The sequence below is a fragment of the Typopeltis vanoorti genome, chromosome 5, assembly GCF_054136105.1.
Source record: "Typopeltis vanoorti isolate ZY-2024b chromosome 5, IOZ_Tvanoo_1.0, whole genome shotgun sequence".
NCBI classification, from domain to species: Eukaryota; Metazoa; Arthropoda; class Arachnida; order Uropygi; family Thelyphonidae; genus Typopeltis; species Typopeltis vanoorti.
In genome coordinates this window covers 139,870,151-139,883,031 of record NC_143553.1, presented here as the reverse complement: position 1 = coordinate 139,883,031, position 12,881 = coordinate 139,870,151, and the positions used below count along the sequence as shown (strand labels likewise).

Below are 12,881 nucleotides of genomic sequence, written 5' to 3'. Positions count from 1 at the left end.
GCTGGATGGGAAGAATATTGACAGTACATGGGAAGCATTTCAAGGATACTTAAATGATGCAATAACAAAATGTGTCCTGAGAGTTTGAAGAATAAATAGGGTAGGAGTCAAATGATGTGTAATCTTATTAAGCAAGAGATTTGTAAGAAACAGATGATGTGGAAGGAATATTGTCTGCATAAGTATGATGTCCGTTATGAAAGTTATAAGCAACAGACCAGAATAGTCAAAAATGTCATACGGAAAGTCAAGTCTGAGTATGAAAAGAAACTTGGCTCAACAAGCTAAAAACAACCCACAAGAATTATACCGATAAGCTGTTGGTAAAAAAAAAAGATGAAAGAATAATTCTTCTGAATGCAGATGGTGTGAAAGTGACAGTTGCAGAAGAGGTTGTTCAACTAATGGGTGCCCATTTTACCAAAAGCTATCAAATTGGTGTATGCAACATTGAGTTCACTGCTACCTCTTCTGAAGAAACTCAGGTGTATGAAGAGGATATATTAGAGCTGTTGTACAAACTGAATAAGAATTCAGTAATAGGGACTGATGGGATATAATCATAGGATCTAAAAGAGTGTTCAGCTGAACTGGCTATTCCTTTGACCAGGCTATATAATGTGACTCTCAGAACAGGGAAGATTCTGCAGGAATGGAAAGAATGTATGGTTACTCCATTTCACAAGGCTGGTAAAAAGACCAGTGTATCCAACTTGGTGGTAAAGATTTTGGAAATGTTGGTTGGGTCTCGCATTCAGAAATGGGTTGACAGTGAATCTCTACTTTGCAATGAACAGCGCGGATTTACTAAGGGGAAGGTCATGTGTCAGCAAATTGCTAGCATTCTATAAATGTTACAATTAAACTAGACAAGGGGAATGGATAAACAATGATATTTTTGGATTTTGCTAAGGCTTTTGTCAGATTACAACTTGGAAGACTGTTACATAAATTGGAGAATATGGGTTTGAATTATAAAATATTAGCATGGTTAAGAGGACAGCTGACTGACAGATATCAAAAAGTGGTATACAGGGGATGTGAATCTGCAAGATTTAAGGTAACTAGTGGAGTACCACAAGGATCAGTCCTTGGTCCACTGTTATTCAATCTCTACATTAATGATATTGCTAAGGATTTGACAGGCGAAATGCAGCTAGTTGCTGATGGTGCAAAGATAGGTAGAGTAATCAGGAATGCTGCTGATATGCAGTACTTGCAGAATGATTTGAATAGAGTGGAATTGTGGGAAAATGGATGTCAGTAAATGTAAAGTCATTCACTTTGGCATGATCAGATATCCAATGGCGTATTATATTAGTTGGATTATGCTAGAAGAAACTGATGAGGCTAGGGATCTTGGAGTGTTAGTAGACTGGAAGTTAAAGTTCTGAGGCAATGTATCAAAGATTGCAAATACAACTCAAAAGATAACTGCAATACTGAAACGAACTTTCACATGTAAAAATAAGAATGTCATTTTGCATCTTAACAAGGCCTTGATAAGACTTAATTTGGGCTATTATGCACAGGTCTGGTCTTCTGATTTCTGTTGTAATTTTGATACAGGAGAGGGTGCAAAGGAGAGTTAAAAATGATATTATGATTGTGGAATATTGATAATGAAGACATTGAGAATTTGTAGACTGCAGACACTAGTAAACAAAAGAAAGAGGGATGATATGATTGAGACGTACAAACTTCTGAGAGAGTCATACAGGATTTCAGATGATGTAATTTTTCATTTTATGGAGGGCAAGGAAAGGACAAGAAGGCATCTTGGAAGCTGAGAATGAATTCCGCTAAGAAGGAAGTGAGGGCTAGATTTTTCTATCAGAGGGTGGTGCATGATTAGAATGGATTGCTATTGGATGTGGTATGGACAAGCAGTGAATGAATTCAAGAATAAGCATGACAGCTGGTGAATGCGGTATGTAACCTCTCTTGATGAATCTGACTCCCTGGAGGTCTCTCTTAATAATAATGACCACGTGATGTGAGATAACAGAGATTTTTAGTTCAAAACTTATTACTCACCATTCTCTTTCATTGTGTGGAGAATGGTAGATGAACAGAATACATACATTGCTTGAGAGAGAGAGAGATATAGGTATAGAGAGCAAGTTGAAGAGACAGTAAGATAACCTTGTGGTGTCTAAGGGAGACCTTTCCTGTAATGAGTCTCATGATGTTATGAAGATTCCAAATAATACTGCTGGATTATACAAAAGGCATTTTACAAAGTACTTCATGGAAATGGAGTCATATGGGTAAGTCAGTGAATGAAAGGGAGAGTGGTATATCAGAAATCAGGAGAATAATGGTGTTTAATCTGCAATTTAATGATATGAGGAATGATAAGAAAATGAATTATTCAACTGTATGTTGCTGCTAAAGTAAAGAAGGAAATACTAAATGAAGATGATGTAGAGATGGAGAACAAGGATGAATGACACAAACTGATAGTGTGCAAAATAATAATGGTTACTAGTTCAATCTTGTTAAGAGTAGAAGACTGCAAGCTGTAATGTTGTTTGGAACTGTGCTACAGAAATTAATGAGGCCAGAGTTGTGGGAGAGATGGCACATAGACAGATTTCATTGGGCATATTGTGAAAGCAAAAAAAAAATAGTACAAATGGTCACTTTGATACTAGAAAAACAAGATGAGAAGAAATAATGGTTAATGTCCCTCTTTAAGAGGTTGCAACATAACAGGGGGAATAAGTAAATGATAGAGAAGATTTTGAAGTGGGCAACAAGATTATGGAATGCTTAGTATCTGGATTAACTGAAAATTTGTATTTGCAAATTTGATCAATAGACAGAAATTAGAGGATAAGGATATGATGTTACTGAGGGATTTCATGTAATGGATGCAGAAGAAATTTTTCAATGCATCACAGGAGATACCAGCACAAGGAGTCACCACCAGAAATTGAATACACCATGCTTAGCAAGAATGAACAAGATTAAATTATTATTTTTTTTTTTATTTTATTGGAGAGTGGCAAGTGAGTGGACTGAATTGACACAGTGAGCTGTGAATGTACTGTCAATGAATGAGTTCAAAGACAGATATGATAATGTGTGAATAATGGTTAGTATATGTTCTCCTGCAGTGAGTCCCAAGACTTCAAGGAATGCCAGATCATCTGAATGTACAAGGAACCCAATTTTCAGCTTGGCCTTCATGCCAATGGCAATAAAATTGTGATCAAAAGATCCCCCCCCACAGATATATTAAAAATGATGAAAGGCAAGCAGCACACTAAAATCTTATTTAAATTATATGCATTTCTGTGATTATATTACTCCTAAATGTCCATGTTGGAGTGGGGGTTGGGGCTGATTTAAGAATTTGTCAATCTATAAAATGTCTAAAGGATTGCAAGTTGCTTAGGTGTTTCAGAAATAAACTCTTAAATCTTCAATACAATTATAGGATTTTCTCATCTTTATTTTTGTTTCCTGGCTTTCCTTTCTCCAAATTATTCAAAATACTTGTCTATAACTTGTGGACTGTTACTGGGATGTAAACAAGAAGATACAAATTTAGGAGTACTAGTATATTATTATTATCATTATCAACAGATCTCCATCGAGTCAAGGGACTCATTTTTGTTTCCTGGCTTTCGTTTCTCCAAATTATTCAAATTACTTGTCTATATCTTGTGGACTGTTACTGGGATGTAAACAAGAAGATACAAATTTAGGAGTACTTGTATATTATTATTATCATTATCAACAGATCTCCATCGAGTCAAGAGACTCATCGTGGGAAGTCCCACTCCATATATAGTAGATATTTCACATGTATGCATATGCTATATATGTGTGTTGGACTTTTAAAAGACATCAAAAGGTCATTTATCCAATTATTCAGTACAGTGATCTTTTAGCTATATTCTCCATAAATTGTTTAACAGGAAACTGGATCACCCCCACAAGTACATTATATTAAACTCATCACATAATTGGATTTCTTTAATGTGCACTTTTTTAAATAAAAAAAAAAGAGTATTATTTACCTCCACATCGCTAAACTTGGAGACAACCGGCAAGTACTCATTCGAAGCGCCATTATAATGTTAATACTTACGCAATAACACTACAACACGACATTCTTCGATAATCCAATCACCAAAATTTCATCGCTTTATGCACTATTTTTTTTTTTTTTTTTTTAAATCAAAAACAGCAACTATTTTTTGATACTACTTTTAAATCAAAATAATTTATAAATAGCAGTGAAGTATAACATTTCTCTTTTGTTTTATTTATTTTTATTATTAATTTTTTACAGAAATGAAACGTAAAAATATTGAAAACGGAGGGGGTATATTTGTGGATTTTTGGGCTTGGCATTGCCTTCGGTTGGAATTAGGCCCGAGCAACTAAAGCGATGAGCCAGTGTATTATGGCTGTTCCACATTCTCTACTCGCTTTACTTGTTTTATAAACCCTGCGACATGCTTATGGGCCTGACTAACTCACTTTCAGTTAAGGTTCTTCGCTGTGGACAGGATTCGAACAAAAGTCTTTCCAACCAAAGAGCAAATGTTGGGTCCTCGGGAGTATACAACACCTATGGTTTGAGTTAGGGGACAAGGTATTATAATGGAGAAAGTTTGCATCTCAGGAACAAAAGCGAAAAAAAGAACAAGGGAGATTTATCCTGCAAATTGTATAAGAGTGTGCAAGAGTGTTAGTACTAGATTTTTTTTTTTCTTGCAGAGTTGTGAATGGGTGGAATGGATTGCCAGAGCTGGTTGTGAGCACTTTGTCGGCGAATGAGTTTAAGGTAAGGTATGATAACTATTGTGTATACAATGATTAGGGTGGGTCTCCCGCGATGAGTCTTTGATTCCATGGAATCCCTGAGATTATGTTTATATCCGTATGCATGGGTAAATGGGGATAGTGCAAAGTGGAAGATGAAGTGAAAGATATTATGGAAGAGATAGAAGGACAGAGAAACTTAGTAGTTGCAAGAGAAGTATAAATTACAGGTAAGCAAAGTAATAGGTGTGTCATGAAAAAAATAATTTCAACATGCAAGGAAGCTCAGAGAACCAAACCAAAATCTCATAAAATTGCTAGGTTACATAGCGATCATAAGAAAATGTCAAGTATGAAAGAATGACTTTAGTAATGACTCTAGATCATGACTTTTTAACTGCTCAGTGTGTCAAGACTTTTCCAGTCAAGTGCTTCCTTTTATTTAAAGATCTGAGCGTGAATATTCTCATCATTATCTGTAGAAATTTTATTAGGGCTTTTCAGTTCAAGGTGCATTGAGAAAGGAACATACATTTAACAAATAAAAATATATTTAAGAATTAGAATACCGTTATAGATTGTAAAGTGAAGTGGATTCCTGCAATTAGTTCTAAGACTAGGTGTAAGTAATCAAAGAAATAAAGTATTGGAGAGCTGAAGGGGCTTGGAATGTTTCATGTAGGAATCTTTTAAAGATTTATGGATTCTCTAACCATCTAAACATGGTACCGATACTAATATACAACAAGTATCACTAATTTTTAGTGCAAAAGTAGAGAAAAAATAAGAAAAATTCCATCGTTTGGGGCTCACATAAAAATGAGTTTCTGGATTATCTAGTCCTCATCTCATCCGGAGTAATAATGCATATGCACTAATAGGGTTAATAACTTTTATTGGGAGAAATTCACATACAAAAAGGTATTATGAAATAATAATAATAAATTCTTCAACAACTCTTAGCCCTAATTAATTTTTGAATGCTGATATGCAGGCAGTTTCCAGCACCGAAGCATTTGCTGAGAGTGAGGCAAACTAGCAATAAATCAAAGCTTTTCGAGAGAGAGAGAGAGAGAGAGAGAGAGAGAGAGAGAGATGATGGTAGACAACTTGCTACCATCTCATAACAATAAATCCTAATACTCGAATACTGATAGTGTGAGTTGCATGACTGAAATTTTCTAACATGCAGTGAGAAAACTCCAAATTTGCTGAAAGGAAAACGCTGTTTGTCATTTCCAGAAATTAACTAACTCGGAAACAGGTTTGAAGAAAGACTCAGACTTTTGCAGCCTGCTTTTATGAAAAAAACGGAATTAAGATTTTTTATTTATGCTGTTTGATATTTCATTATATGCAGAATGCATTTACTATTCAAATTCATCTCTTGTTAAATTGTATGGTGTTCTTTCTCTGTATTTTCAGTTGTGTTGGTGTACTGCAGTACTCTAATAACTGTTAATACAACTTCCAGACTTCACGTTATTGTGTTCTGTTTGGATATTTTGTTACTGTTATTCTGTTTAGACGTTTTACTATTTTAAGTGAGTGGCCAGTTGTTGCACTGTATAGACTCGAGATACTCTTCTTCACTATCGCTTCACATAGGCTGATCATATTTCCTTGACACAAAAACGGGACATTGGGATGGCAAAAACGGGACGGGGGTTATGTAATATACTGTATTCATGAAAAAGTAAGATGATAAAAAAAGTTTTATGACATAAACATTTTGAGCTTACCATTATTCTTCAGTGACAGAATTCATACAAAAATTTAGGTAGGGGGGGACAAACGTATTTCACCACGATCGTGAAATGAATATTTCTCCGATGAAGTGATCTCACACAGAAAATTTAGGTCTTTCAACACCTTATCATAAAACTTCTCACACTCCATGACACAATTTTGTCTTAAAACTAACATAGCCCTCATTTTCTCAACACTTAATCTAGATTTCTCCTTTGATCACATACTGTTCGTAAACAGAAAATATTCTCTCAACAGGCGCTGTACTTCCTGGAAGACAAAGAATAAACTCTACAATATTCCGTTTATCCAACTGCCTCACAATTATAGATATTATGAAGGTCCACTGATCGAATACACGAGTTTCTTCTGTTTCTGTGCGTGTGATGAGTTCCTCGTTCAGGCTGTCCTGTATTTCTTTCCATTCAGGTGTCTTCTTTAGTAACACCCACTTGAACTTCTCAGTGTTTCCTAAACTGCACTTCCACTTGTTGACATATTCTAAGCTGGTTTTGTAGAAACTCTCAATTACATAATAAAAAACTTAGCCTCATTAATTTCTCCTGAATCTACTAATATTTTCAGTTGTTTTTTGACATCAGTAGTTACAAACGCTTAGCTTTTACTGGACTCTAAATTTTTTACAAGATTTTCATTGTTCATGGCTACTTTTGGAGCTGAAATATTCTGATTTGGTACTTGCTGAAGAAAATTTTTGGTTTATAAATTTTATTTATCAATGGCGATAAGCAGTTATTTGCACGAAAACTTTGGCCGAGACGCACAGTATGATAAGCAACAGGAACTTCACTTGCTGCAATTTTATCGCTTTCACTATCACCTTCACGTCTCACCATAACCGAGCTGATGTTTTTAACTGAAACCAGTCTTTTCAGCATCACTTCTGCCTCGTGAGCAACAGAAAAATGGACATTACAATGTTGGCATACCATTTTGTTCCATCACTACACAGCTTGTCCAGTTTAATAAATCTGAATTCTTTCTGGAGATCGTCATTAAAACTGCAGTTTCGCCTCTGACATTGCAAGAATAGACTTAAAGTCTTAAAAAATAAGACTTAAAACTTTAAAAAATATGAAATTAAAACTTCTGGAATTGAGTAACAAAGCCACCGGTTAGTATACAGGCAAACCAAAAATTAATGCTATAGTAGACGCCACGTCTGAGATGCGCAAGTGTTGCCAACGTGCATTTTTTATTTTCTCTGAATAAATCACTGCAGATATCAATATTTAGTATCGAACAAGGCGCCTCCACGGCTACACAAATTACTGGTATCCATGATATTGACATACGATTATAGGTTATGAATAATAATTTATGATTGACCAATATTAAATTATATTTATTCATTTATTCATTCATCTTCAAGGCCCACCTTTCATCAATGGGTTGTGGGGGCAGCAGCTGCAAGAGGAATTTCCAATGGTCACGATCCTCCGCCACCAAGCTCAGGTGTACTGGTGGGACTCCCAAACGTCTCCACCCAAGGTTTTGGATATTATCTATCCAGGGAGTCCGTGGCCTCCCACCCTCTGGCTTGGCAAAGAAGGCCTGCTGGGGGAGCCTCTCTTGTGGCATTCTGACCAGGTGCCCATACCAACGTAATGGTGATCTCTCAACATGGAGAAGCAACGGTTGAATATTGAGGGTTTACCGAATTGCAGATCTTCTGACTCTGTCGAGTCTTGTCAGCCCCATAACTCTTCGAAGGAACATCATTTCAGCCTCTTGGATTCGTGTCCACATTCTTTTGGTCATTACCCAACTCTCATGACCATAGGTGAGGATGGGGACATAGACTGTATTGAAGACAGCCAGCTTTGCCCTCTGGCTTAACTCCTGCTTCAATACTACCGAATGGCCAAGCTCCCACAATATTGCACTTGCTGAGCCATTCTGAGTATCTAGCTCTTCGTCCCACTTTCCATCACTCGTGAATATGGACCCACGGTATTTAAACTTCTCCACCTGCCTCAGTGGGACTCAACTCAGATGTAGAATGCACTGGGATGGTTGTCTTGAGACCACAAAGGTTTCAATTTTGGCCACACTGATCTTCATTCTGGCTTCTGCACAAACAACTACAAACCTATCCAGGATCTGCTGGAGGCCATCTATGGAAGAGCTAAGCAGAACTAGGTCATCTGCAAAACGCAGACGTCCAATTCTGCTACATCTTCCAATTCTGACCCACTCACTTCCTCGACTGTGCCTATCAATCCAGTCCATAAATATTATGAAAAGGAGGGGTGACAGAACACACCCTTGGCAGAGACCAACGGAGACTGTGAAAGGTTCAGACTTTGTGCTGTTTACCCTGACACAAAACTCTGGACATTCATACAGGGACTTGATGGCAGCTAATAGTTGACTATCCACTCCATACTCCTGTACTAATTGCCAAAGTTTATCCTGTGGAAACCAGTCATATGTCTTCTCCATGTCCAGAAAACATGTGTAGACATTCTTGGCATATTTCCAAGATTTCTCAAAGACTTGACTTAAAGTGAAGATTTGGTCAGTTGTGTTTCTACCAGGACGAAAGCCACATTGTTCTTCCTGGAACTTTCACTCAACTACGCTCCTACCTTCTTTCCAAGCACCTAGCATATACTTTCCTAGATAGGGGAAAGTATACGCCTGATTTTAGCGATTTTATTGCTAAATGGACCTCTTCTGCTGTGAGATTAGTCACTGTCCTGATCTGAACCTCTTGAATGTCCACAAATGCTGGGCCACCTGGGTTAAGAACTCTCAAAGTATTCCCTCCATCTGTGGAGGATATCCTACTTGGTTGTTAAAAGTGCACCATCAAATGCCTTAATTGCCATTGCTGTGCAACATTTTTTCCCTCCAAGGCAGCGGATGGGCTGCCAGAATACTTTGCATTTGCATAAGATGAGTCTAATCTTCCTCCAAATGATTCCCCAGCCTTCTGCTTTGCTGTCTTTACTTCCTTAGCAGCAGATTTTCATGCCTCAGTGTACCGGAAACCATCTCAGATGAACTGACCCTAAGCCACATTAGGTAGGCCTCCTTTTTGCCCATACAGCGTTTTGGACCTCTTGGTTCCACCAAGGTGGCCTTTTCTCACTGCCTGTCGCCACGATGAGCCGCTTTCTGCCACAGCATGAGTGCAGAGGCAGTGGCAGCAGTTCTGAACAGCTCCCTCTCCTCCTCAACATCTGCAGTATGCTTGGGAATCTTTTTGAATCTGGTGGAACCACACAGTTTCATTTTCCAATGCCTCTCATTTCACGCAGTATAGCTGCTTAGGCCTACCAGCGTTGATGGTAGCATCTAATTTCTGAAGCTGTAGAGTGCAGACAACAAGATGGTGGTCTGTTGACAGTTCTGCCCCTCTCCTCACACGAACATCCTGAGGAAAATAGGTCTGCTGAGACTATAAAGAACTCAATCAGAGACCTCTGTCCAAGTGTATCCCTGTACCAGGTATACTTATGGACTTCTCGGTGCTGAAAGAAGGCATTCATTATGGACTTCTGCTGTTAGTAGAGCAAAAGTCCAATAATTTCAACCCATTCACGTTAAGGTCTTGGTTTCAGTTCCTCCCAACCATACCCCTCCACGTCTGGTCATCTGTTCCAAAATGTGCATTGAAGTCACATATTAGCAGGACTGATTCCATGTCTGCCAACCTCTCAAAAGCAGCATCCACTTCCTCTAGGAAAGCAGAGTATTCTGACTCCAGATTAGGTGCATAGGCTTGTATCACAGCTAAGTCGTTTTTTTTTCATCTGGAGCCTTACACACATATACTCGCCCCTCAATGGGATCCACTCAACAACACAGTCTGACAGCCTGGCGCTTGTGAGTATCCCCACACTCGCCTGAGAAGACATTGTCGGGCTCACACTAGAGTAGTAGAGCTTCCACTTCTTATCCAGGTCAACAGTTCCAGAGCCTCACCTCTTGGTCGAAGAAAACCTGACTAAATATAGTTGGTAGGACTTGGCGTCCTCGACCAGTTCCTTCTCCTTCAATGTCAGAGAGATGTTCCAGTTGCCTAAAGCCATAGTCTGGTGCAGTTGTCGTTGCCATTTCCGTCCTTTTGCAGAACCATTTCTTTGCGCTGCCCCTAAATTCCTCGCCAAACAGGTAGCAGGCCCATTAATGGAGATTCCTCTAGCAGAGTGCTGAGAAGTGATGTCTAAAGGAGACTGTAATATATTTTTCGAACGGGTCTCCCTGCCTAAAACGCAAACGCGTCCCTTGGTAACCAGCTCAACGGACAATGCGGTAGGACCATTCTTTGATGACCTGACCATGTTACAGTGTTTCGTAATGCCCTGTTAGCACTACCCTGTTTGCATAAGGCAAAATGACACAGCAAAATAGGAAAGATTCACCCTTAGCCCTCGAATACTCTAATAGCATTCGGGGGAAGGAGCAAGAAGAGAAGAGAAGAGAAGAAAGAAAGAAACAAGGAAGGAAGAGGAGAGACTAGTCTACAGATTATATAACAGATGTATATTACATGAAGTAACACATGGTGCAGCATCAGGTACCTCGGGTTTGTCGCGCCCGTGCTCACTAAAGTGAGCTCCTGAGGATATTATTATATGTATAGTTTTTATGAAAAACAGGACAAAATTGACAATTTTTATTAAAACGACGGGACGGCTGGGAAATATGAAAAAAAAAAAAAACGGTACTGTCCAGTTCAAAAACGGGACGTATTGTCAGCCTAGCTTCATATGAACATTTTATAGCCCTCATGCCAAGAGTTGTGGTTTAGTTGGTTAAATAACATGGTACGTGTCTCTATTGTTACGGTAAGCATTACCGAAGCAATTGCTTAGTATTAATATGTACTATTAGCGATTTCTTATGTGGATACCTTAGTGTGCAGTCCTAAGAAGTTCGCTTACTGAGTACTATATGTTAGGAATCCAAATACTATCAAAATAATTCCGCTGTGTAGATTTTTCTAATTTTGCTGAATAATGGTCGCAGTGATTTCTTAGAATGCTATTCCATATCTCAATACCGGTTGTACTTGTTTTGTTATAGAGAATGATATTTAGGTATTCTATATGTTTATATCTTTAAAAAATTGCAGTCTCTATCAAACCTCCTATATGTTGTAGGAAGAAGGGTGCGTGAGTACTCGTGCACGTGTTATAGTGCATTGTCAGGACAAAATGTTGTTGCTAATGCGGTATGCATAACATTGTAGCACGAATTCTGCAGAGTGCGCGAGTCTAGTGTCATTTATTTGTTTGTTATTTTTTCTGAGAACGCCAGGGAGTCAAGGACTTATCGAGGGAAACCATACATCACACTAGATGCACTCACTAATTCAACTGGCAAACTATTTTGTTTGTTTAATGCTCTGTGAGAGAAAACTCTAGCTTTTGCACTCTTCCTAACAATGCACAAACTTAACTTCAGTGGATGGTTAAATATTTTCTATCCACGTTCCATATAATGAAAAATTTCATTAGAAAGTTCCATAATCTTTGGAATCCTTTTTGTACCGTTTTCACAGCTTCTATGGCCACTCGACATATGAGACCAAATCTGCACATTGTAGTCAGCAGCGATTTTTTGTAGGCCTTACAGAGAGGAAAAATAATTTCCCTATTTGTATATGTCAATATTGGTTTCAACATCGCAAATTTTCCTCTGAGTAGTATTGAAATTTTGGCTGTGTGACCTTTGAACTTCAAATTTCTATTCACTATAACTTCAAGATCTCTAGTCTCATCAGTTCCTGAAGCATAGTAGCATAGCCCAGTCAACATATTATTATTATTATTATTATTATTATTATTATTATTATTATTATTATAATCAAAATCAGACGACGAACTGAACAGACAAAAAAATACAGGTGAGTCCTATAATTTTAACTCTTTAAATTTCATGGTCTCTAGAAAACGGTCTAGAGACCATGAAAGCCAGCTTAGCAGATCTTGTGCAAGAACTCTTTAATAAACAGAACAAACAAATAACAAAAAAACTAGGGAATATGAAGATTTGGTAAAACATAATAATTTAGCAGCGATAAAAGTGTTGCAAACGGTAAAAGACATTAAAATGAGCATTAACGCACTAAATGACAGGGAACACAATTTGATGAAAGAGACATCCGAACTCCGTCAAGACCTTCATTCTCTAAAACTACAATACAAACGTTTAAATTAGCAACAATATAAAGTAGATCTTGTCATAAACGGTCTTTCTGAAATGGCACCTACAGAAAACCTCAAAGGCGTGGTTTTAAAATTAGGCCATGCAATTGATATCCCCCTGCAGCTTAACGACATTCAGATCATAAATCGGATTCCAAGGAAGAGCAA

The 12,881-nt window shown here is 37.8% G+C and overlaps 1 protein-coding gene across 1 annotated transcript in view; it reads right to left on the bottom strand.

The window, feature by feature from the left end:
• Positions 1-4,113, bottom strand: part of LOC150106872 (ATPase inhibitor mai-1, mitochondrial-like) — a 92,532-nt gene extending 88,419 nt beyond the window's left edge. Inside the window, exon 1 of the mRNA XM_090392785.1 lies at positions 4,032-4,113. Coding sequence (XP_090248911.1) covers positions 4,032-4,084 — 53 coding nt within the window. The 5' untranslated portion in view covers positions 4,085-4,113. The remainder of the gene's footprint in view (positions 1-4,031) is intronic.
• Positions 4,114-12,881: the final 8,768 nt, after the last annotated feature.